The sequence below is a fragment of the Oncorhynchus mykiss genome, chromosome 6, assembly GCF_013265735.2.
Source record: "Oncorhynchus mykiss isolate Arlee chromosome 6, USDA_OmykA_1.1, whole genome shotgun sequence".
Taxonomy (NCBI): domain Eukaryota; kingdom Metazoa; phylum Chordata; class Actinopteri; order Salmoniformes; family Salmonidae; genus Oncorhynchus; species Oncorhynchus mykiss.
This window is the reverse complement of record NC_048570.1, coordinates 74,203,098-74,229,578: the sequence shown is the minus strand read 5'-3', so window position 1 is coordinate 74,229,578 and position 26,481 is coordinate 74,203,098. Positions and strand designations below refer to the sequence as shown.

General features: G+C 43.0%; 1 protein-coding gene across 3 annotated transcripts in view; it reads left to right on the top strand.

The window, feature by feature from the left end:
- dennd2b (DENN domain containing 2B) overlaps positions 1-26,481 on the top strand; it is a 76,617-nt gene that overhangs the window by 12,196 nt on the left and 37,940 nt on the right. For all 3 annotated transcript variants that reach the window (XM_036980948.1, XM_036980949.1, XM_036980947.1), the window contains exons 2-3: positions 11,381-11,479; positions 23,683-24,972. In XM_036980948.1, coding sequence (XP_036836843.1) covers positions 11,406-11,479; positions 23,683-24,972 — 1,364 coding nt within the window. In that variant the 5' untranslated portion in view covers positions 11,381-11,405. The remainder of the gene's footprint in view (positions 1-11,380; positions 11,480-23,682; positions 24,973-26,481) is intronic.

The following is a 26,481-nucleotide window of genomic DNA, read 5'->3' as shown; positions in this document are numbered from 1 at the left end:
ACTGTAAGTCACGTAGACAGTTCGGGAAAGAGTAAATGCCTTAGAAAAAATGTTGCCTTCTGTCTGGGGATCTAACTGTAACTGGTTCTGAGGAACCTGACGAGAATAAACATATACCTTGAACATTGTTGTTGATAGATAGGCCTGTTTATTTTTTACTCATGATTCAGAGAGATCATATCACAGGATAGTTCTTTGTATTCCTTGTAACTACTGTGGAACAACATTACTTGCTCAATCAGTGTTTATCCAGTGCGCATCCCAAATGTAGGTAAGACAAGGAACTAATCTCCTTTGATGTGGAGTGTTTTCCATCAATCCATCCGTTTTTCCACCTTGTGTCCTGTAGTTCAACAGAATACTTACTGTATGCGTTATGTATGAGCCTCAGTCATGCAGGGTCACAGTTAACCTGCAGTTCACTTCTGGTTGTCTGTGGACCCCTGGATGGGGTCAGAGTGGGTGTAAATCTGCCTGCTGTCATCCTGCCTGCTGTCATTCCCCATATGGCACCCTATTTCCTATAGTGAACTACTTTAGACCAGGACCCATAAGGCTCTGGTCAAAAGTAGTGCACTATGCAGGGAATAGGGTGCTATTTGGGAATTAGACCATGTAAAGGCAGCATGACTCGACTAGAATGCAGAGGTGGGAGGACAGACAGCCTGTTGAAAGGACAGTTGTTAGCTCCCTTTTGTCATAATTCCAGGCTGTGTCTTGTTCATAACGTTCGCTGAATGTTAAGTCAATACTGAAATTACATGTAAATATCTGACAGGGCGGTGCATTCCTGCATAGGTAGTGATGTAGTGGTGAGAAAATAGGTGGATAAACTCGCCGGTCTCTAAAAAAAGTAACGCCTACTTTCAATGCATTTTTCTGCAAAAGGTGGGTAAACTGTCAAGCAAAAATAAAGTGTGTTTACTTGTGTTTACCCTCCACTACACCACTGGTCTCATCTGAGCATCTATTCCTTGACATTTATAAATTACTGAAAATATAAGTTTAGTATGCAGTGTTCTTAAATCTCATATACCAAGTGCCAGCAGTCAGTATTTTCATAATATGTGTGCAATGCTTGATCATTTGTGTGATATTAACAGAGAGGTCTATTTTCTGGGTGACCTGAACATTAACTGGTTAGCATCTAGCTGTCCTCTCAAGAGGAATCTTCTAACTGTGACTAATACTTGTAATATGAACCAGGTTATCACTCAACCAGCTAGATTGCATACCAAAAGTGTTGGATCTGTGACATCCACTTGTATTGATCATATCTTTACTAACGCTGCAGTGCTTTGTTCCAAAGCAATATCAGATTCCATTTTCTGTAGTGACCATAGCATTGTGGTAATAACAAGGAAAGACAAAGTGCCAAAGGTTGGGCCTAAAGTAATTAATAAGAGATCATACAAAATGTTTTCTCAGGTCTCTTGCTGAAGATGTTAAAAATGTATGTTGGTCTGATGTTTTGAACAGAGGCCCATTGACCTCTTTTCAAAAGTAGTGCACTATATAGGGGATAGGGTGCCATTTAAGACGTTACCATACTCTAGCCCTAGACACGAACCATGACCACCTCTTACTGAGCATGGTTTGACAGTTTGCTGCTGCTTTGACATCCAAGGAAAGAAACTGTATTTTACCCCATTTTTCTCCCCAAATGTTGTGATATCCAATTACGATCTTGTCTCATCACTGCAACTCCCCAACGGACTCGGGAGAGGAGAAGGTTGAGTCATGCATCCGCCAAACCACGCTCCTTAACACCCGCCCACTTAATCCGGAAGCCAGCTGCACTAATGTGTCAGAGGAAACACTATTCAACTGACGACCGAAGTCAGCCTGCAGGTGCCCGGCCCACCACAAGGAGTCGCTAGAGCGCGATGAGCCAAGTAAAGCCCCTCCAGCCAAACCCTCCAATAACCCCGACGAAGCTGGGCCAATTGTGCACCGCCCTATGGGGGTCCCGGTCACGGCCGGTTGTGACACAGCCTGGGATCGAAACAGGAGGCCTATAGCTTGTTTTTTAATTTGAAGAGATGGTATCAGTCTCCACGAAGTCAGCTGGTTAACACCTTGCTATTTACACCCCAAAGCTCCATCTTAGACTTCTCTGACCCAAATCTCTCCATTGTTGTGAACTTGTGAAGTAGGTTGTGCATATAACCTATATCACTACACTTTTAGAAAAAAGGGTTCCAAAAGGGTTCTTTGATTCTTTTGGGTTCCATGTAGAACCCTCTGTGGAAAGGGTCCTTCATAAAGGGTTATTCAAAGGGTTCTTATGAGGACAGCCCAAAGAAAATGTGGGTTCTAGATAGAACCTTTTTCTCTAAGAGTGTAGCCATGGGTGCCACATGGTAAATATTGGCTGATTGCACATAGAGTATGAGAAAGGTGTTGAGATATTGCTACAGTGAAAGTTGAGACACAACACTCAAAACTATGAATCACCAATTCACTTGTTGCCCTCAACTTGGCTTCTTTGTAATTACATGCTGAAACCTGCCTACTGTTCTTGCATTGCACCAGTTGCCTGTTAAAGGGAATTTATTTAACAATCACTGCCATTTCCTTGTCATTACAAAGTGTTCCAGATACACTGAGTGTACAAAACATTATAAAAACCTTCCTAATATTGACTTGCACCCCTTTTTGCCCTCAGAACAGCCTCAATTCAAAGGGGCATGGACTCTCCAAGGTGTTGAAAGTGTTCCACAGGGATGCTGGCCCGTTTTGACTCCAATGCTTCCCATTGTTCTGTCAAGTTGGCTGGATGTCCTTTGGGTGGTGGACCATTCTTGATACACACGGGAAACGGTTGAGTGTTAAAAACCCAGCAGCGTTGCAGTTCTTGACACACTCAGACCACCTACTACCGTACCCCGTTCAATGGCACTTAAATCTTTTGTCTTACCCATTCACCCTCTGAATGGCACATACAGTATATACAATCCATGTAAACATTGTATCAAGGCTTTAAAATCCTTATTTAACCTGTCTCCTCCCCTTCATCTACACTGATTGAAGTGGATTTAACAGGTCACATCAATAATAGATCATAGCTTTCACCTGGATTCACCTGGTCAGTCGGTCATGGAAAGAACAGGTGTTACGAATGTGTTGTACACTCAATGTAGGTATAGGCAGTAAGCCTCATATTTGGAAACTGTACTGATCTGAAGTACTTCCAAAATTGACTCCTAGGCCTATAAAGAATCCTGGGGTACTCTACATTTGTTTTGATAGAACCATTAAGATTAACTGAGACACTTTTGAAATGTGTTTTTAATTGCTGCAGTTTATCAGTATGCCTGTCTCGATACGTTTTCCTTTTTTATAAGCATACTGTATTTGCTTTCCAGATGTTACAATTAAAAGTGTTTTTACGCGCAGCCAACAGTATTTTTATAGCTGTGCATCTTTCAATAAGTCAATGAAAAAAACATATTTAACCTGTCTACGATACTGGTTCCCAATTGGGAATCAACCCTCCCACGTTCAGCTGAAACGGTGGCGCATGGAACGCAAAAATATTCTTAAAAATATTTAACCTCCACACATTAACAAGTCCAATAGCTAAAATGAAAGATAAACACCTTGTTCATCTAGCCAGCAAGTCAGATTTCTAAAATGTTTTACGGCGAAAACATAGCACATATATATGTAAAACCACCACCAGACACAGCTCATTTCAATAGCCAAAACATGCAATCAACAAACGCAGGATTAAAAAATAAATCGCTCACTAACCTTTTGAAAATCTTCATCAGATGACAGTAATATGACATATTACACAGTACATATTTTTTTTTTCAATAATATGCCATTTATATCCATAAATGTCCATTTACAGTGAGTTCACCTTCAGAAATTACTCAAAAATGCCCGCAGGAAATCTATGTAGCGCGGCAAGATAACGTAAATAGACATCATAAACTTTGATTAAATATACATGTTCTACATATAGTTAGAAAGATACACTGCTTCTTTATGCAACCGCTGTGTTAGATTTATTTTTAACGTTACAGAAATCGCACACTATTCCATATGCTGAGACAGCGCTCAGTTCCAAGCTACATTTCCACGTAATGTTGGAGTCAACAGAAACACAGATTTAAGCATAAATATTCCCTTACCTTCGATGGTCTTCGTTCAGAATGTTCTGGAAGGCTTCATACTTACCCAATACATCGTTTGGTTTCAAGTCTTGCGTCTTTGTATTAGCTACTGCTAATAACATCAGCTGAAATGCACCCAAAACGTCCTCTGGTCCGGAAAAGTTGCGCATCAAAACTTCAAAATTACATATTATATGTCGACTAAACAGGTCAAACTAAGTGCAGAAGCAAGCTTTATGATGTTTTAGACACGCAAAACAAACTTCAATTCAATCGGCCATCGTCTGCTCTTCTCTTGAGTGCTGGAACAAAGGAATGGCTGGGACCAATTCGCGCCCATACGCACAGCCTATTCTCTCGTGGCACGCACTAATTTCACTCCCATAGGGTCAATTCTCGCGGGATTTGAACGATTCAAAGCTCTAATGAAAGAGGACATCTAGCGGAAGAGATAGAAAGTGTCCCCAGAATCATAACTGGTTGGGAAGGGTGGGGGCCATGACGTCAAAGTTGCTCCAACTTTCATGGCCACAAAAACTAGTTTGGAAGAATGCCTGCCCTGTGAGTTCTGCTATACTTACAGACATAATTCCAACGGTTTTAGAATCTTTAGAGTGTTTTCTATCCAATAATAATTTTATTTGCATATATTAGCAATTTTTGACCGTTTTTTTTTCCAGTTTACTAGGGGTACCCAATCTCTCCAAAGGGGGCGTATGTCTGCCATATCCTTAACAGGTTTTAATCAAGCTGTAGCAGGTATTTAATAGAAATGGCATAATATTCAGACAACTGATATTCTGTCCAAATTTCATCTAATATTTAATGTGCTTCAGTGGTGGTTGGTGAAGTTTAAAATGAGTGAGGAGGATTATCATTTTTTATGAGCATGGCCATATTTCTATTACAGCATATTGGATAACTGTCATTCATATTCCATTCACCCAGCTCAATGTACCATTGATAGGTTTAGGCTACTACATGATACTCAAATGCTCTCTATTCCCATCATGAGGTTGCTACAACCTAGCCTATGAATTAAAGTTTACAACATAGGTCACAGGTTGAGAGAAAAATGTGAGTAATCAAGGTGACAGTGACACATTCAATAACGCCTTGCACACTCTTGCTTGCATCTCACTGATCTAGGGTGTAATCAGTAGTCCAACAGTTGCAAACGAGAGTTTGTATTGGACAAATTAATGTACGTTTATCCCCATTTCCCCTTTTTTCTACAGAATCAGCTGTCTGTGACCATGCAAAAAACCCTTCTTATCATAAGCGCTAACTGCTACACACAGCCTATATCATTGTCACCATATAGTCAACATAGCTACTAAAACTAAGGTGTTTAGTAAACCTGCTACAATCATGCAGTACAGTGTATAGTCAGCAAGCAGTTTAGCAGTTACACCGGTGGGCCCAGGTGGCAATAAGTTAATAAAAACAAAAGCTTATCTTGACATGGAAGAGTTCCAGTGTTGGATAGCCATAGCCAGCTATCTAACATAACATGTTTATTTATTTTTATTTTTATTTCACCTTTATTTAACCAGGTAGGCAAGTTGAGAACAAGTTGTCATTTACAATTGCGACCTGGCCAAGATAAAGCAAAGCAGTTCGACACATACAACGACACAGAGTTACACATGGAGTAAAACAAACATACAGTCAATAATACAGTATAAACAAGTCTATATACGATGTGAGCAAATGAGGTGAGATAAGGGAGGTAAAGGCAAAAAGGCCATGGTGGCAAAGTAAATACAATATAGCAAGTAAAACATTGGAATAGTAGATTTGCAATGGGAGAATGTGCAAAGTAGAAATAAAAATAATGGGGTGCAAAGGAGCAAAATAAATAAATAAATAAAATACAGTAGGGAAAGAGGTAGTTGTTTGGGCTAAATTATAGGTGGGCTATGTACAGGTGCAGTATTCTGTGAGCTGCTTTTGTTTGAGCCGGGTGTTTGAGTAGACTAAACTAGCTAGCTGCATTCACTAGCTAAGTGAAAAAAATACAACTACATTTCTCTCTTCCTCTTATTTCTCCTTCATTTTTAAAGAATTGATTTGTTAAAAACTGTTTAACTATTGTTTTCCTCTCTCTTTGTGTCAACTACCTACCAGATTGTATGCACTGCAGTGCTAGCTAGCTGTAGCTTATGCTTTCAGTACTAGATTTATTCTCTGATTCTTTGATTGTGTGAACAACATGTCAGTTCATGCTTCAAGAGTTCTGATAGGTTGGACGACATCCTCCGGAAGTTGTCATAATTACTGTGTAAGTCTATGGAAGGGGGTGAGAACCATGAGCCTCCTAGGTTTTGTGTTGAAGTCAATGTACCCAGAGGAGGTCGGAAACGTGTTGTCCTTCGGCTACATAATGGTGCTACTCTACAGAGTGCTGTTGAGGCTACTGTGGACCTTCATTGCAATTCAGTGTGTTTTAATCAATTATTTGGTGATGTGAATATGTTTAGTATAGTTTTATCTCAAAAGGAGAACTTTTTTAAATGTTCCACTATTTTTATTTCTATGAAATTCACTGGAGATGATGGTTCTCCTCTGAGGGGCCTCCACGGATGTGCTTTCATGTTCTGTTTTTCTCACATGCCTTTTAATGTTGGTGACGTTGATGACTGTAGTAAGGGAAAGCATGTACAGGTGAAACTCCAGTATACCTTTGGGTACTTATGGTTGTGTGCACAGAAATAAATACAGACCAGAGCCTATGGCTATGTGTTTGAGTGTAGACTAATCACCATCACTGCACTCCAAGGCTCACATTCTGAATATCTTGGCTTTCCCTGTCTGCAGAAGATCCGAATGAACCAAAACAACTGCAGTTGTTAGGATCTGTCAGGATATTCTGGCAATTCCCTGTGCTGCTGGATCAAAATGAAGACTGAAGTATGCTCTGTCCTCTCAGTCCACTAAAACAGGAAATAGATGACAGCAGGAATGCCTTCTCTCTCCTCATCTGTCTCTATAGGGCTCAGTGCCGTCTCTCTCCTCATCTGTCTCTATAGGGCTCAGTGCCGTCTCTCTCCTCTGTCTCAATAGGGCTCAGTGCTGTCTCTTTCCTCATCTGTCTCTATATGGCTCAGTGCCGTCTCTCTCCTCATCTGTCTCTATAGGGCTCAGTGCCGTCTCTCTCCTCATCTGTGCCGTCTCTCTCCTCATCTGTCTCTATAGGGCTCAGTGCCGTCTCTCTCCTCATCTGTCTCTATAGGGCTCAGTGCCGTCTCTCTCCTCATCTGTCTCTATAGGGCTCAGTGCCGTCTCCCTCCTGATCTGTCTCTATAGGGCTCAGTGCCGTCTCTCTCCTCATCTGTCTCTATAGGGCTCAGTGCCGTCTCTCTCCTCTGTCTCTATAGGACTCAGTGCCGTCTCCCTCCTCATCTGTCTCTATAGGGCTCAGTGCCGTCTCCCTCCTCATCTGTCTCTATAGGGCTCAGTACCGTCTCTCTCCTCATCTGTCTCTATAGGGCTCAGTGCCGTCTCTCTCCTCATCTGTCTCTATAGGGCTCAGTGCCGTCTCTCTCCTCATCTGTCTCTATAGGGCTCAGTGCCGTCTCTCTCCTCATCTGTCTCTATAGGGCTCAGTGCCATCTCTCTCCTCATCTGTCTCTATAGGGCTCAGTGCCGTCTCTCTCCTCATCTGTCTCTATAGGGCTCAGTGCCGTCTCTCTCCTCATCTGTCTCTATAGGGCTCAGTGCCGTCTCTCTCCTCATCTGTCTCTATAGGGCTCAGTGCCGTCTCTCTCCTCATCTGTCTTTATAGGGCGCAGTGCAGTCTCTCTCCTCTGTCTCTATAGGGCTCAGTGCCGTCTCTCTCCTATGTCTCTATAGGACTCAGTGCTGTCTCTCTCCTCATCTGTCTCTATAGGGCTCAGTGCCGTCTCTCTCCTCGTCTGTCTCTAAAGGGCTCAGTGCCGTCTCTCTCCTCATCTGTCTCTATAGGACTCAGTACCGTCTCTCTCCTCATCTGTCTCTATAGGGCTCAGTGCCGTCTCTCTCCTCATCTGTCTCTATAGGACTCAGTACCGTCTCTCTCCTCATCTGTCTCTATAGGGCTCAGTGCCGTCTCCCTCCTCATCTGTCTCTATAGGCCTCAGTGCCGTCTCTCTCCTCATCTGTCTCTATAGGCCTCAGTGCCGTCTCTCTCCTCTGTCTCTATAGGACTCAGTGCCGTCTCTCTCCTCATCTGTCTCTATAGGGCTCAGTGCCGTCTCTCTCCTCATCTGTCTCTATAGGGCTCAGTGCCGTCTCCCTCCTCATCTGTCTCTATAGGGCTCAGTGCCGTCTCTCTCCTCATCTGTCTCTATAGGGCTCAGTGCCGTCTCTCTCCTCATCTGTCTCTATAGGACTCAGTGCCGTCTCTCTCCTCATCTGTCTCTATAGGGCTCAGTACCGCCTCTCTCCTCATCTGTCTCTATAGGGCTCAGTGCCGTCTCTCTCCTCTGTCTCTATAGGGCTCAGTGCCGTCTCTCTCCTCTGTCTCTATAGGACTCAGTGCCGTCTCTCTCCTCATCTGTCTCTATAGGGCTCAGTACCGTCTCTCTCCTCATCTGTCTCTATAGGGCTCAGTGCCGTCTCCCTCCTCATCTGTCTCTATAGGGCTCAGTGCCGTCTCTCTCCTCATCTGTCTCTATAGGGCTCAGTGCCGTCTCTCTCCTCATTTGTCTCTATAGGGCTCAGTACCGTCTCTCTCCTCATCTGTCTCTATAGGACACAGTGCCGTCTCTCTCCTCATCTGTCTCTGTAGGGCTCAGTGCCGTCTCTCTCCCCATCTGTCTCTATAGGGCTCAGTGCCGTCTCTCTCCTCATCTGTCTCTATAGGACTCAGTGCCGTCTCACTCCTCATCTGTCTCTATAGGGCTCAGTGCCGTCTCTCTCCTCATCTGTCTCTATAGGGCTCAGTGCCGTCTCTCTCCTCATCTGTCTCTATAGGACTCAGTGCCGTCTCTCTCCTCATCTGTCTCTATAGGCCTCAGTGCCGTCTCTCTCCTCTGTCTCTATAGGACTCAGTGCCGTCTCACTCCTCATCTGTCTCTATAGGGCTCAGTGCCGTCTCTCTCCTCATCTGTCTCTATAGGGCTCAGTGCCGTCTCTCTCCTCATCTGTCTCTATAGGACACAGCTCAGCTCCACTAGGGCTACTGCTGCTTCATATAACTACTTCCTTTAAACAAACAGCTTCTGACCAGAATCAAACTCCCAACCCCGGCGTTACAAGTACCATGCTCTACTAACTGAGCCACACGTGATCATGGGTTACTAACACAGGTTCCTCTGGGTGCTGATGTCTGCCATGTCATGGACACCACAGCATGTGTGGCGTAATAGAGAGAAGCATTGAAGAAACAACACATTTGACCTGAACATCCATTTCAACACAATAATACATTAATATATAATAAAATATGTTTTGATGAAATTATCATGGCAATGATATGAACTACATTATCAGGCAAAGAAATATGCAAGACTGGAAGTCATTACCCTTTGATTGAATATAATGGTGATGAGAGTTGTGTAAATGTGATGGCCCGTTTGGCTCACATGCCGACTAGACCAAGCATGCGCGTGCGTCTGTCCGTCCGCCATCAGAATATCAGGTTGAAATATCAACATGAACTCTGAACCAGCTATATTAATTTGGGGACAGGTCGAAACACATGAAACATTCATGGACATTTAGCTCGCTAGCTTGATGTTGCTAGGTAATTTGTCCTCGGATACAAACATTGGGTTTTATTTTACCTGAAATGCACAAGGTACTTGTGGATCTTTGTAGAATTTTGACCCATTTTGAGTCTCTACTCCAACAGTTAATCCACAGATGAAATGGGAAACATGGTTAGTTTCTAGTAATCTCTCCTCTCTTCTTCTTTTTCTGTGGACTTTATATGGTGGTTGGCAACCAACTTTAAGGTGCATTAACACCACCAACTGGAATGGAGTGTGGACCTCAGTTCATCTTTCAATCACCGACGTGGTTATATGCTCCTAAAAAAAACAATGAGGAGATGGGAGTTCTATTTTAGCGACTGGCTACGCAGACGCTCGTTGAAGCACGCGAGCAGTTTGAACGAAATGATTGAATAACATGCATGTGTAAATATATTTTGCAACGCTTGCACACGTAACGCGGGCGATGTGGTCATCATGTCAGTCAGATCAGAGAAACATGTCTCTCCTTGTTTAGCTTGAGTCCTCAGAGCCTTCAGCAGCACACAAACTACAAGCCCCTAAAAGTAAAATCTGCAGTAAAACACAGCCAGGCTTTTTTTTTCTAGCCCTCTTGGTGAACACGTTCATGGGAAGAGAGCAAGTCTGTTAATCTTGGCTGCTCTAGTCAAGCAAAGACTGATACAAGCACACATTCCAATCAGAAGGGGATGGAGTGTCTCCCCTTTTTAGTTGGCTCTGTGCTTTGTTTGCAATTACTGGCTATTCTTGCCCACTTCAATCTCAAACAGCGATTTTAAGGGTGCACCGTAATTACAATCTAGAGACCGTGCTCTGTAATTTCTTTAATTCTACCGTTTGTGCTCTCTAAATGGATGGGAAAACAATGGAGTGAGATTGAAGGTTTCTTTTAAACAAGCCAAGATCTTCTGTCCAACTAGCCTGAATGATTCAGAAATATTTCTGCCGTTTCTGTGACAACCAAAGACATTTGTCTTCTGTTGTGAGACTTCAGGGACAATTCTCGTTTGGAGCTGTGACCTCATGATTACTGTATTTCCATTCATTTGTATGAAAAGAGAGAGAGGTGCTGGATTAACAGAGCAGAGCCTAGAGCACAGATGAGTCCCTCACACAGCACAGCCCTTTCTCTCCTTGGTTGTTGTACTTTATGCTCTGGTGTTTACTCACACTGTTAGGAATCCAGTGAAGTCATCCATCTGATATCTGATATGGCACTCCCATGGCTGAGATTAAGCTCCATATTTGTCATGGTTTTGGCCAAATATGCACAGAGGACATTGACCCACTTACACTCTCAAGGTCTCAAATTCAAGCGTGAGTGTTTTGGGTAACGCTATATTTCACATAACTAATTTTCTTATTACTGCAATATATTAACAGTAAGTAATGAATTGTTGTGATTTATAAACAACATGTACAGGGCTACAAGTATACCCTCACCCAAACAATCACAAAGACTTCAATCTGTTGGATGCTGATGTATTGTTCATGTTACGGCTGGGGAGTTTCATGTGTTGTATCCTGTCTGTCTATCAGGCGTGTGGGCGGTCCGAGGGTGACGATGACTGCCAACAAAAGTTCCAAGGCTGCACCCCGAGCAAGAGGGGCTAATGTGCCCCGGGACATCCCCGACAGGTCAGTGACATCCCCACCAGCCTCTAGGCCAGGGGGAGGGGGAGGGAGAGGGTGGATGGAAAGGAGAAGGCTCTCAACATGCACTATGATGTCAGTAATAACCAGTGCAGGTGGTCATATCCTTTATTGCCTCAGAGGACATTTTCCTCAGGTAGTAAATATAGTTTTGTAAATCTGTACCGTGGGATCCCACTATGTGTCTGTGTTGAGTGACACACTGCATACAGTAGGTGACAGGGCTCATCATCCCACAGTTGTTAGCGTTATTCAATTATTAATAAGGAAGTACTGATTGTATTCTGTAATATTCTGTCTGCCTTTTCTCTAGAGCTACAGGGATAGGACTAGTAGTATCTGCTTTTGTAAGCCATCCTCTACATTCTGGAATAGGGCCCCATTCAACAATAAACTCTTTGTGGTCTGAGCAGAGGCTTGTTTGAGTTACCATGTTGAGAGATGACATCTTCCTCCTGGAACAGAGAAACAAACAGGGCTCGTAATGAAAGTGCTGGCTATAGACTGTTCTGTTTTGTGATCAGTCTTTCCCTTCAACACTATATATACACACACTGTGTCCACTGAAACTAGGCTTAGAGTGAAGATTTAAGATCTACAGGAACTGGCATCAACTGGCATGGAGTGCTTACATCGGACTCACAGGGGTGCAACTGCAAGCCTTCACCATCTGCTACTTGGTGTGTAGTCTGTCAGGATGTTAGTTTACCTAGTGCTACATGTCCTTGTATAACACAGCAGTCAGTGGCTATGGCTCTGACATGTTTTAGTTGGATCTCTTATGTGAATAACCTTGAGAAGGGCTGCCAGTTGGAAGCTAGCTACAGCCCTGGCTGGTACATTGACCCAGTGTGAAAACACCATAGCCTGTGAGGAGTTTAAACATGACTACCACTGACAGATATATTTTTTAAGATAAATATATTTTGTGCTGAGTAGTTGTTTTTCTGTTACCTCACCATTTCTCCTGAGTTAGATACACTCTTAGAAAAAAAGGTGCTATCTAGAACCTAAAAAGGTTATTCTGCTGTCTCTATAGGATAACCCTTTGAAGAACCCTTTTTGGTTCCAGGTAGAACCCTTTTGGGTTCCATGTAGGACCCTTTCCACAGAGTGTTCTACATGAAACCCAAAAGGGTTCTACTTGGAACCAAAAAGTGTTCTCCCTGGAACCAGAAAGGGTTCTCCTATGGGGACACCCGAAGAACTCCTTTGGAACCCTTTATTTTAAGAGTGTAGTTAGCCCTGGTCTCCTTATGATAATCTACTCAGGTTACATCAAGTGTTTGAATCTAATAATTGTACCCCAACGCTCATCTAACGACCCCAGTCGAGATGAAGACAGTTCTCTAGAAACAATAACACTCCCTATCTCTGTTACCATCAACACTCTACAGAGTTCATTATGTTTCAATAATTTTTACTGATTAAAAATTGCTCAAAGTTAAGATGATTTAAGAGAAGAAACTGTAATTTATACACAGAGAGAGCACCGTTATATACTTGCCCACAACTTCCCACAAGTCGCTAACCCCCCCCCCCCCCCCCCAAAAGAAAGAATGATTCTGTCGGTAAATCACTTGACAGGAAAGAATTCTGAGAAGACAACTTCTCATAAGATCAGGGAGGGGTGCAGCAGGGCTTTGATGGGCACTTCTTTTAATAGAAAAGATTATTGCTGAGAAAATAAATGAAGTCACTGGAAAGCTGGATATAAATCTATAAAAAGGTAAAAGGAAATGAAATAAAACACATTTGTGAGAGGAAGAGGAGGTGTCTTGAGGGTGAAGCTCAAAGTGAAATGGAGCAGATGTTAATGGCTTCACTCTTTTTTCTTTTTGAAAATCTATCTATTTATCTGGGTTACTGGAAGCCCTCCTGTTGTGGCCCGGTCTATCAACAGAACAGGAAGTGACCTGTGGTTGATATGATGTGCCCTGGCTGGAGGACAGTGGGTCCAGGACCCAGAAGCCATTCCCTAATTGGCACCCAGCTCAGTACATGTGTGGCCGCCACAGTTGAAGCTGCCCAGCGCCAGAGCCAGGCTTGTTTTAACTGGCCCAGTCCTGACCACCAGAACACCCTCACAGACCCCAACCACAACGCAGCTATCCGTACTGGAGAATTCTGCACTTGATGTTTTCCTTTTGTGTGAAAAGGAACTTACAGGGGCTTAATACTGCAGTCAAACCAGCTTTTTATGACTCTTGGAGTAATCTTGGCCAAGGCGTGCCTAAGGGGGTATTTTTGAATGTGTGCTGTTATTCTACCGGCTGATTGCACTTAAATTTGGGTATAATGGTCTGATGGCTGGATATGGGGTGTTTGAATCGATATATTACACAGGGTCTGTTGCTATTTGAAATACATCTACAGTGATTTTACACTGGGGCATTTTTGACTATCACAATGTTATGGCTGCTGCTAGGTCAAACAAGAACCAGACTGAATTTAGACTAAACTCAAATATAAATGCAACATGCAACAATTTCAATGATTTTACTGAGTTACAGTTCATATAAGGAAATCAGTCAATTAAAATTATTTTTTTAGGTCCTAATCTATGGATTTCATATATGGGCAGGGGTGTAGCCATGGTTGGGCCTGGGAGGGCATACAGTGCCTTGCGAAAGTATTTGGCCCCCTTGAACTTTGCGACCTTTTGCCACATTTCAGGCTTCAAACATAAAGATATAAAACTGTATTTTTTTGTGAAGAATCAACAACAAGTGGGACACAATCATGAAGTGGAACGACATTTATTGGATATTTCAAACTTTTTTAACAAATCAAAAACTGAAAAATTGGGCGTGCAAAATTATTCAGCCCCCTTAAGTTAATACTTTGAAGCGCCACCTTTTGCTGCGATTACAGCTGTAAGTTGCTTGGGGTATGTCTCTATCAGTTTTGCACATTGAGAGACTGACATTTTTTCCCATTCCTCCTTGCAAAACAGCTCGAGCTCAGTGAGGTTGGATGGAGAGCATTTGTGAACAGCAGTTTTCAGTTCTTTCCACAGATTCTCGATTGGATTCAGGTCTGGACTTTGACTTGGCCATTCTAACACCTGGATATGTTTATTTTTGAACCATTCCATTGTAGATTTTGCTTTATGTTTTGGATCATTGTCTTGTTGGAAGACAAATCTCCATCCCAGTCTCAGGTCTTTCACAGACTCCATCAGGTTTTCTTCCAGAATGGTCCTGTATTTGGCTCCACCCATCTTCCCATCAATTTTAACCATCTTCCCTGTACCTGCTGAAGAAAAGCAGGCCCAAACCATGATGCTGCCACCACCATGTTTGACAGTGGGGATGGTGTGTTCAGCTGTGTTGCTTTTACGCCAAACATAACATTTTGCATTGTTGCCAAAAAGTTCAATTTTGGTTTAATCTGACCAGAGAACCTTCTTCCACATGTTTGGTGTGTCTCCCAGGTGGCTTGTGGCAAACTTTAAACTACACTTTTTATGGATATCTTTAAGAAATGGCTTTCTTCTTGCCACTCTTCCATAAAGGCCAGATTTGTGCAATATACGACTGATTGTTGTCCTATGGACAGAGTCTCCCAACTCAGCTGTAGATCTCTGCAGTTCATCCAGAGTGATCATGGGCCTCTTGGCTGCATCTCTGATCAGTCTTCTCCTTGTATGAGCTGAAAGTTTAGAGGGACGGCCAGGTCTTGGTAGATTTGCAGTGGTCTGAAACTCTCTCTAGATTTGCAGTGGTCAGCAAACTCTCTCCAGAAGTTCAGTGAGGATCTCTGAATGATCCAATGTTGACCTAAATGACTAATGATGATAAATACAATCCGCCTGTGTGTAATCAAGTCTCCGTATAAATGCACCTGCACTGTGATAGTCTCAGAGGTCCGTCAAAAGCGCAGAGAGCATCATGAAGAACAAGGAACACACCAGGCAGGTCCGAGATACTGTTGTGAAGAAGTTTAAAGCCGGATTTGGATACAAAAAGATTTCCCAAGCTTTAAACATCCCAAGGAGCACTGTGCAAGCGATAATATTGAAATGGAAGGAGTATCAGACCACTGCAAATCTACCAAGACCTGGCCGTCCCTCTAAACTTTCAGCTCATACAAGGAGAAGACTGATCAGAAATGCAGCCAAGAGGCCCATGATCACTCTGGATGAACTGCAGAGATCTACAATTGAGGTGGGAGACTCTGTCCATAGGACAACAATCAGTCGTATATTGCACAAATCTGGCCTTTATGGAAGAGTGGCAAGAAGAAAGCCATTTCTTAAAGATATCCATAAAAAGTGTTGTTTAAAGTTTGCCACAAGCCACCTGGGAGACACACCAAACATGTGGAAGAAGGTTCTCTGGTCAGATTAAACCAAAATTGAACTTTTTGGCAACAATGCAAAATGTTATGTTTGGCGTAAAAGCAACACAGCTGAACACACCATCCCCACTGTCAAACATGGTGGTGGCAGCATCATGGTTTGGGCCTGCTTTTCTTCAGAAGGGACAGGGAAGATGGTTAAAATTGATGGGAAGATGGATGGAGCCAAATACAGGACCATTCTGGAAGAAAACCTGATGAAGTCTGCGAAAGACCTGAGACTGGGACGGAGATTTGTCTTCCAACAAGACAATGATCCAAAACATAAAGCAAAATCTACAATGGAATGGTTCAAAAATAAACATATCCAGGTGTTAGAATGGCCAAGTCAAAGTCCAGACCTGAATCCAATCGAGAATCTGTGGAAAGAACTGAAAACTGCTGTTCACAAATGCTCTCCATCCAACCTCACTGAGCTCGAGCTGTTTTGCAAGAAGGAATGGGAAAAAATGTCAGTCTCTCGATGTGCAAAACTGATAGAGACATACCCCAAGCGACTTACAGCTGTAATCGCAGCAAAAGGTGGCGCTACAAAGTATTAACTTAAGGGGGCTGAATAATTTTGCACGCCCAATTTTTCAGTTTTTGATTTGTTAAAAAAGTTTGAAATATCCAATAAATGTCGTTCCACTTCATGATTGTGTCCCACTTGTTGTTGATTCTTCACAAAAAAATACAGTTTTATATCTTTATGTTTGAAGCCTGAAATGTGGCAAAAGGTCGCAAAGTTCAAGGGGGCCGAATACTTTCGCAAGGCACTGTATACACAGGGAATAATGGGGAAGATGGGCGACACCTGGAGGGGGGTGGAGACAATCACAATGACAAGTGAAACAGATCAGGGCGTGACAATTGTTACTAGTGAGATTCCAGCAACCAATCATATTATATTAGATTGTGATATGTTTAAAAGCTTACAGCTATTACAAATCATCTGTCAGTTGCTGCATGACGAGCAGTTTATTTTGAGCCAATCAAAACTCAATATTCTCTCTTAGTCCCTCTCCTAACCACACGCTCTACACTAGTTGGCTCCAACATGTTGAAAAGGAGCTAGAATGGAACGTGAAGAGCTACTGCCATTCTATGGAAGAAAAACTATGTTTCAAATCGAAGTGAGAAGTTGTACGAAACTGAACTAAAAAGACAAAACCAGATATTAACACTTACTTATCTATCTCAAATCAAATCCAATTTAATTTGTCACATACACATGGTTAGCAGATGTTAATGCGAGTGTAGCGAAATGTTTGTGCTTCTAGTTCCGACAATGCAGTAATAACAAGTAATCTAACTAACAATTCCAAAACTACTATCTTGTACACAGTGTAAGGGGATAAAGAATATGTACATAAGGATATATGAATGAGTGATGGTACAGAGCAGCATAGGCAAGATACAGTAGATGGTATCGAGTACAGTATATACATATGAGATGAGTATGTAAACAAAGTGGCATAGTTAAAGTGGCTAGTGATACATGTATTACATAAGAATTCAGTCGATGATATAGAGTAGAGTATATACGTATGCATATGAGATGAATAATGTAGGGTAAGTAACATTATATAAGGTAGCATTGTTTAAAGTGGCTAGTGATATATTTACATCATTTCCCATCAATTCCCATTATTAAAGTGGCTGGAGTTGAGTCAGTGTCAGTGTGTTGGCAGCAGCCACTCAATGTTAGTGGTGGCTGTTTAACAGTCTGATGGCCTTGAGATAGAAGCTGTTTTTCAGTCTCTCGGTCCCTGCTTTGATGCACCTGTACTGACCTCGCCTTCTGGATCATAGCGGGGTGAACAGGCACTGGCTCGGGTGGTTGATGTCCTTGATGATCTTTATGGCCTTCCTGTGACATCGGGTGGTGTAGGTGTCCTAGAGGGCAGGTAGTTTGCCCCCGGTGATGCGTTGTGCAGACCTCACTACCCTCTGGAGAGCCTTACGGTTGAGGGCGGAGCAGTTGCCGTACCAGACGGTGATACAGCCCGACAGGATGCTCTCGATTGTGCATCTGTAGAAGTTTGTGAGTGCTTTTGGTGACAAGCCAAATTTCTTCAGCCTCCTGAGGTTGAAGAGGCGCTGCTGCGCCTTCTTCACAATGCTGTCTGTGTGAGTGGACCAATTCAGTTTGTCTGTGATGTGTATGCCGAGGAACTTAAAACTTGCTACCCTCTCCACTACTGTTCCATCGATGTGGATAGGGGGGTGTTCCCTCTGCTGTTTCCTGAAGTCCACAATCATCTCCTTAGTTTTGTTGACGTTGAGTGTGAGGTTATTTTCCTGACACCACACTCCGAGGGCCCTCACCTCCTCCCTGTAGGCCGTCTCGTCGTTGTTGGTAATCAAGCCTACCACTGTTGTGTCGTACGCAAACTTGAACGTACTGTGAAGGAGTTGGAGGAAAGATTGACCCCGGGATTTGGTTACGTTTAATAAGGAGAACAAGCCGCTAGCGATTAGACTAGCTAAGCTATTGCTAGCGTTTTGTGCACGTTCATACTGAACCTAGTACGCACAAGCCGTTAACATTTAGGCTAGCTCAGCTATCGATCAATTTAAATAGCAAACATTAGTGATCATGCTAATCCTGCATGGCGAACTATTTTCGTTTTCATACTTTTATAAAATGTGATTAGCTATTATCATAATCCATGTTGGTACATTTTAGATTACTTTATAAGAAATTGTGTATAGGTGTAAGCACTTGTACTTTCCATTTGCCCAGGCTAGTCTATTGTTCAGTCCACGTGAGCCTGGTGCTGTAGTTGTGTAAAGTCCTTTGCATTGCCCAGGCTAGTCTATTGTTCAGTCCACGTGAGCCTGGTGCTGTAGTTGTGTAAAGTCCTTTGCATTGCCCAGGCTAGATTATTGTTTAGTTCACGTGAGCCTGGTGCTGTAGTTAAAGTGTAAAGCATTTTGACTACGTTTTATTTTATTATTCCTGTAAGAGATTAAAGCTAAGAGCTATATTAATGTTTATATGAAAGGTACTCATGTTATATATATTGTGTGATCATGTTTGTAAAACAGGTCAGATTTTTTGAGTATGGATTCAATTCCACCAAGGATGGCGAGCCGCCCGAACTCAGGACATCCATGAGAAAATTTGCATGCAAAGAGGTATTTTTCCTTTTCCTTGGAGGACACTGAATTTGCACTGCCATACAACGGTCTGGTAGGACTCTTTGTTGCAAGACATCATTGCACCATACACTGCAGTGGGACTGTCATAAGCATATGCCACATTTAAACACCTTAGTATTTTTTGATATGCAGTCACTCACATTTGATTCCATCTCATAGTGTTTTATAAATCAGTATTTGTGAATTGGGTTGTGTTTTTCTGTGGATTCGGATGTGGAGGTCCTGGGCTGGCATGGTTGCACGTGGTCTGCAGGATTGAGGTTGGTTGGACTTACTACCAAATTCTCTAAAATGATGTTGGAGGTGGCTTATGGTAGAGAAATTAACATTACATTATCTGTCAACAGCTCTTGTGGACATTCCTACAGTCAGCATGCCAAATGCACACTCCCTCAAAACATCTGTGGCATTGTGTTGTGTGACAAAACTGCACATTTTAGAGTGGCCTTTTATTTCCCCCAGCACAGGGTTTACCTGTGTAATGATCATGCTGTTTAATCAGATTATTGATATGCTACACCTGTCAGGTGGATGGATTAAATAGGCAAAGTAGAAATGCTCACTGACAGGGATGTAAACACATATGTACACAAAATGTGAGAGAAATAAGCTTTTTGTGCGTATGGAACATTTCTGGGATCTTTTATTTCAGCACATGAAACATGGGACCAACACTTTACATTGCGTTTATATGTTTTGTTCAGTATATGTGCATTTGGAGCAATACTGTGGATATATACCGTACAGTTTGATTTAAAGGCCATTAGCAATAATGTTTCCCCAGCAGGAGCTTATTGTTGAACATTGATCCCTCAAAATGCTTTCTAGATATAGTCTTATAGATGAATGTGGCAAATCAAAACTACATGTAAATGAATTACAGAGCTGATCAATGTGGTTCAACCTTGAGAATGTTGGTTACTAAAACTCATCCGTCCTCTTGCTATTTTCAACCGTGTTTGGTCTTTATCCATTTGCTTTCCCTTGAAACCATATTGCATATGTTTCCATTTTAAACACACTGGATAATTGGACATAACTTTGGACTTTTACCACAGTCAACTGGAACATGATCTAGCTAGCACTATTCTGTAAAACGATGATGTATGAATAGCTTCATCCAGGACACTGCTCATTATGGTCCTGGACTAGACTTAAACCGGGTCCAGGAAACTGAACCTATGAGTCCAGCCTCTGGACTGGGTTTAATGAGAGTGAACCCTGAGTCCAACCCCCAGGTCCAAACCAGGCATGTGGGGCCAGTTTCACTCCTCTCTACCTCATTATGAGAAACCAAGCAGTTTCAACTGGAGAAGTTAGATACAGTAGTCCCTCAGAGATAATCTGTAGTGATCTGGTTCTCATACATACTGTACTGTCTATGGCATTGTTCCTACATGCTGATTGATGGTATGGGTTAATCTGTCAAGCTCCACTGGTTAACTCACTTACCAGGAGCCATTTTAGTGGAGTATCATACACTGCCTTCAGAAAGTATTCACACCCCTTGACTTTTTCCATATTTTGGTGTGTTACTGCCTTAAAATGTATTAAATTTAGATTGTTTTTGTCACTGGCCTACACACAATACCCCATAATGTCAAAGTGGATTGATCTTTTCAGAAATGTTTACAAATTAATTACAAATGAAAATCTGAAATGTCTTGAGTCAATAAGTATTCAACCCCTTTGTTATGGCAAGCTTACGGCAAGTAATACGTTCAGGAGTAAAAATGCACTTAATAAGTTGCATGGACTCACTCTGTGTGCAATAATAGTATTTAACATGATTTTTTAATGACTACCTCACCTCTGTACCCCACACATACAATTATTTGTAAGGTCCCTCAGTCGAGCAGTGAATTTAACACATTCAACCACAAAGACCAGGGAGGTTTTCCAATGCTTCGCAAAATAAGGGCACCTATTGGTACCTGGGGACAAATAAAAAAAGTAGACATTGAATATCCTTTTGCGCATGGTAAAGGTATTAATTAGACATTGGATGGTGTATCAATACACCCAGTCACTACAAAGATACAGGCGTCCTTCCTAAACTCTATTACCGGAGAGGAAGGAAACCGCCCAGGGATTTCACCAACTTTAAAACAGTTAAAGATTTCAATGGCTGTGATAGGAGAAAACTGAGGATGGATCAACAACATTGTAGTTACTCCACAAAACAAACCTAATTTACAGAGTGAAAAGAAGGAAGCCTGTACAGAATAAAAAAAATATTCCAAAACATGCATCCTGTTTGCAACAAGGCACTAAAATAATACTGCAAAAAATGTGGCAAAGCAATTGCCTTTTTTGCCCTGAATACTTATTATGTTTGGGTCAAATCCAACACAACACATTGCTGAGTACCACTCTCCATATTTTCAAGCATAGTGGTGGCTGCATCATGTTATGGATATCGTTCCGGACTGGAAAGTTTTTCAGGATAAAAAAGAAATGGAGTGGTTTAGTCTGCTTTCAGTCAGACACTGGCAGATTAATTCATCTTTCAGCAGGACAACAACCTAAAACACAAGGCCAAATCTACGCTGGAGTTGTTTACCAAGAAAACCGTGAATGTTCCTGAGTGGCCAAGTTACAGTTTTGACTTACATTTTCTTGAAAATCTATGGCAACACCTGAAAATGGTTGTCTAGCAATGATCAACAACCAGTTTGACAGAGCTTGAAGAATTTTGTAAATAATAATGTGCAAATGTTGCATAATCCAAGTGTGGAAATCTCTTAGAGACTTACCCAGAAAGACTACAGCTGTAATCGCTGCTAAAGGTGCTTCTACAAAGTATTGACTCAGGGGTGTGAATACTTATGTAAATTAGATATTTCTGCATTTCATTTTCAATACATTTGCATAAATGTCTAAAAAGATGTTTTCACTTTGTCATTATGGGGTATTGTGGATAGGAAAAAACATCTATGTAATCCATTTGTAATTCAGGCTGTAACACAACAAAATGTGGAATAAGTCAAGGGGTATGAATACTTTCTGAAGGCACTGTAATTGAAAGACTTATTGTCCCTCATATTGTTATTTGTTCTATAATAGGCCTACCCTACACTCTTAGAACCCTTTCCACAGAGAGTACTACATGGAACCCAAAAAGGTTTTACCTAGAACCAAAAAGGTTCTACCTGGCACCGAAAAGGGTTCTCCTATGGGACAGCTGAATAACCCTGTTTTCTAAGAGTGTATGTTGAGTATGGGAAATTGAAATCTTTTGACCTTCATAGGTGTACAGTTCAGTAATGCTATTGAACTGGCTCCATTTCATTTATTATATTTACGTTATGGCTTAATCAAGCTTTAAAGGGCGTTCTTTAGTTAATACCTAACTTTTCCTATCTTGCTGCTTTCTTCACTTCGTTGGGCTGTTACTATAATGACAAAACCTTTCCTGCTTTCCAAACAGATTTGTTGCCTATGTATAGGTGTGTTCTACTGGATTTGAACCTGTAATGCTTGTTTAGAATTTAGAATGAACAGGAGGAGTTAGGTCACTGACACAGTGAGTCAGAGTCAGACAGTCGGTGATCAGGTGATCAGGTGCTGTACAGCTCTCTCCCCAGTAGTCCCCACCCTCGTGTGGAAGACCGAGCCCAGAGGTGTGAAGAGATCTGTCCCAACCTGCACCTCGGATCACAGCCCTCACTTCCTCCTCCCAGCCCAGCCCAGCTCAGCTCACACTTGTTATTCTAACCGTTGCTAGCTGTGACATCAGATCCCCACCACCGCCTTGGGTTTCGCAAGCCTCAGTCAGGAGCCAAGTCCAGAAAGTTCCCAAAGTCTTTTGAGTGGGGTAGAAACGGAAGAGTCAGAGATGGGTGAGAAAGAGTGTGTTTCTATCTGTGAAAAGCCCAAATGAGGTCAGCAGCAGGGTGTTTTATCCACATTGCTCAGCATTGAGCAGCAGTAGCGTTGCGTGAGCGGCGGTGTGAGGTGAACAATGGACCAGTCTGTAATGAGCCAGGGGCCGGGCCGGTGTCCACTCTGTGAGGCTGTTAGCTGTTAGCATCAGGAAACACAGACAACTCTCCCAGGACTAGTGTGGTAAGCTGCTGATGAAGGTAAGACCTAAGAGCAACTCATCTGTCTCTCAGCGTGCTGTATTCCCATGGCTTTGTGTGTGGCGTCTATATACATTCTACCCAAATCATTTTAATTATGTGGAAAAATCCACGCATGCATTTTTACTGTTGATATGTATTTTCTCTGGCGTCGAACAGGGATCCTGTACTGCCAAAGTTATATCACATTACTAGGTATTTTCCATTGGTTATTTTACATGAGTGGTCAAAGTTTTGATGTTGCCTATTATCTTAGAAATAGATTCTGGCGTTGAAGGGTTTTCCTTTCTTTTCTTTCTTCTCTAAAGAGAGAGTTTTTCCCCCCCTCTGTTGCCCTGTAAACTTTAGCTGCTATGATTAAACTCCCACTGGTAAGCTGAACACACCTGAGGTAACCACTGGTATTCCATGCCTAGTTTCTCTCAATGTGCAGTCAGCAGTGTTGAGAGAAATTCACAGCAGCTCTCAGTGCCAGACTCTTCCGAGCTGTTTAGTGAGCTAAATTATTTTGGTATTTGGGAGCAAATAAAGTAACGTTGTAAGGAATGGTATCATGATGTTTCTGACCCCCCCCCCCCCGCACTCTCATTCCAGGTGCCAGTCTGCGTCCCCACCCCCCATTCTCTCTGCCACACAGGGGCGGTGCCACGCCCCGCTCAGCGACAGCGAGGACAACAGGCAGCACGTCAGATACGTCAAAACAGACGGCAGACTCTTGGGCCGGGCTGGCTGCAGCAGCAAGACCGCTAGCCTCTGCAGTGGAGCCTCCCTCTCCTGTGACTTACCGTCCCAGAGCCGACTTACCAAGTCCAAGAGCATTAGCTGCCTGGACAACAAGCTCTCCATCTACAAGCCCTCTGGTGGGGCACCGGTGCGTCAGGAGGCCCAGGAGGAGCAGAAAGAGAACCAGAAACAGGAGGACATTCCAGGGGGAGGTGGACTGAGTGGTGGTCCCCTGAGCTGGAGCACCCTCTCCCTGGGACCTTCATCCAAACACGGCCACAAGCGCACCCTCTCTCTCAGCCGCCCCGTGTCAGGAGCATCCTCTGTGGCCATCCGTAAGAAGATCTCAGAATGGGAGTGCAGGAGGGTGGCTCTGCCTAGGATGAGCCTGTGTCTGGAGAAGAGGCCTGTAGGTGAGCGTGTGGGCGGCAGCGAGGGCTGCCCCAGCCTCCTCCCCTCACCTTGCAGTGAGAAGACCTTTGACTTCAAGAGTATCCGGAGGATGAGTACGGCTTTCTCAGAGTGCTCCTACCCAGAGACGGAGGAAGAGGAGGCAGCCTCAGACAGGGAGTGCCTGGGCCGCTTCCAGAAGAGGCCAGGAAAGACAGACTCCTCTTCCTTATTCCTGAGCTCCCTGTCTGCTCGGAAGGAAACGTCTGCTGTACTCAATCGGATACAAAAGATTGAGAAGGTGCTGAAGGAGAGCCCCAGCCAGCCACCGCGGTATCTTAGTAACTGCTATGCACCAGACAAAACAAGACAGAAGTGTTTTATGATAGGTGGGGTTGAGGACTTGGACAGTAGGGGCACCAGTAAACGCAGCAGTATATGTTCTGTGGCCACAGAACCAGACGCCCTGCCGGCCTCTGATAAACTCTCCAGACAGAGGTTCAGTGTGAGCTCAACCCGGTCAGAGACCGAGAGCCTAGAGCCCCCCTGTCAACAGACCCCGGAGGGCATGCCAGTCAACCCCCTGCCCAAACCAAAACGCACCTTTGAGTACGACGCCAACCGCAACCACAAGGGAATGTCGCCAATCAACGGACTACCTCCTGACAGTGCCTCTGAGGAATCACCACCCCTGCTGCCCACCACCCCCGCACCCAACATGACGCGAAATCTGACAAAGGATGGGAGCTCCCCCAAGAGACTCCAGGACAGGTGAGCATAGTCACATCACCTCTAGACGTGTACGCTCTTAGAAAAAAGGGTTCCTAATAGGTTATTCGGCTGTCCCCATAGGAGAGTTTTTGGTTCCAGTTAGAACCCTGTTTGGTTCCAGTTAGAACCCTTTTAGGTTCCGTCTAGAACCCTCTGTAGAAAGGGTTCTTTCTACCTGGATCCAAAAGTGTTCTACCTGCAACCAAAAAGGGTTATTCAAAGTGTTCTCCTATGAACTCTTTAAGGTTCTAAATAGCACATTCTGTTCTAAGTGTAGTCTTTTGTTGTTATGGCATGTGTCAGTAAGTCCACGGTTCAGTGAACTGATGTTTTTGTGTTGTGTTTAGTGCATTCTCAGACAGTAAAACATGTGTATCTCATCCCCCGGGACCTCCCTCCCCCTCAGAATCAGCCATGCTGATCAAACAACATGGCGAACAGGAGATGCTGATTTATGGAGCTGCAAAACAAAACATAGGTCCTGCAGGCTGCAGTAAAAACAGAGGCAGTGAATTTGTTTAGTTCCTTTCTGAGAGTTGCACATGGACGGCTAGAACATTTATTTGTCTTGGATTTGTAAATGTCTTTAACATGTCCGGAGAATGTTTTTAGGGGGGTAAGGATCATAGACCAAGCGTTTACTTTGTTGGTGTTCAAGTGTATTAAATGATTGGCCTTTTGTCTGGCTCTGGTTGTAGTCAGATAGACAGTAGAGTGGCCTCGCTCACTTCGTAGTGATGCTGCTAACTGAATTGGTTCCACCAAGTCTGCCTCTGTTCAGCGTTTGATAATAAGCAGATCAACATTGAATCTGCTGTTCATTTTCTTAAGGCCTCAATGTTTTCCTGCGTTAGAAAGACGGTATTTTTGGCTTCATATGAAGAGGATCACATTGTTCTATTGATATAGTTCATGGCTTTTGTTTTTTCTCATTTGATTTGTCTATAATGTTGCCATTGAAATGGAATATGTTAAATTCAGTCTCTGCTGTTTTTCCAGTGTTATTTTGTAAGAATGCCAGGCTTTCATTGAACAAACATCAAGTAGCCTAATTGCAATACAAACTTATTGCAAATGTCAACTACATTAGACAGGGCATTGTGTATCTTAGTATAAGGCCAGGTAACCAATGTCTGCTGTCCGTGAGAAACAAAGTATTACTGTAAATGTCTATAACACAGTGTACTGTAATAATGGTTGAATTAGAACATCCTTAAATATCACTGCTCAGCTTCAGCCAAACTGTTCATGTCCAAGACCATCAATTGTTCTATCCTTGAAATCCTACAGCTTTTCAACAACGTTCCATCAAAACAGGACTGTATTCTTCTTATATCATGCCTGTTATTTAGCAAAGGCCTACAGTATGTTGTCTTGCCAGTGGACATCCCAAGGTTCCCAGTGTGCCTCCTCATCCTTCTTCATTATGTTGCTATAGAGCTGTGCAGTACAGGCAGCTATTAGCCTGTTATGTCTTTCTGGAACACTTGATATTGTTTATTACCCTCG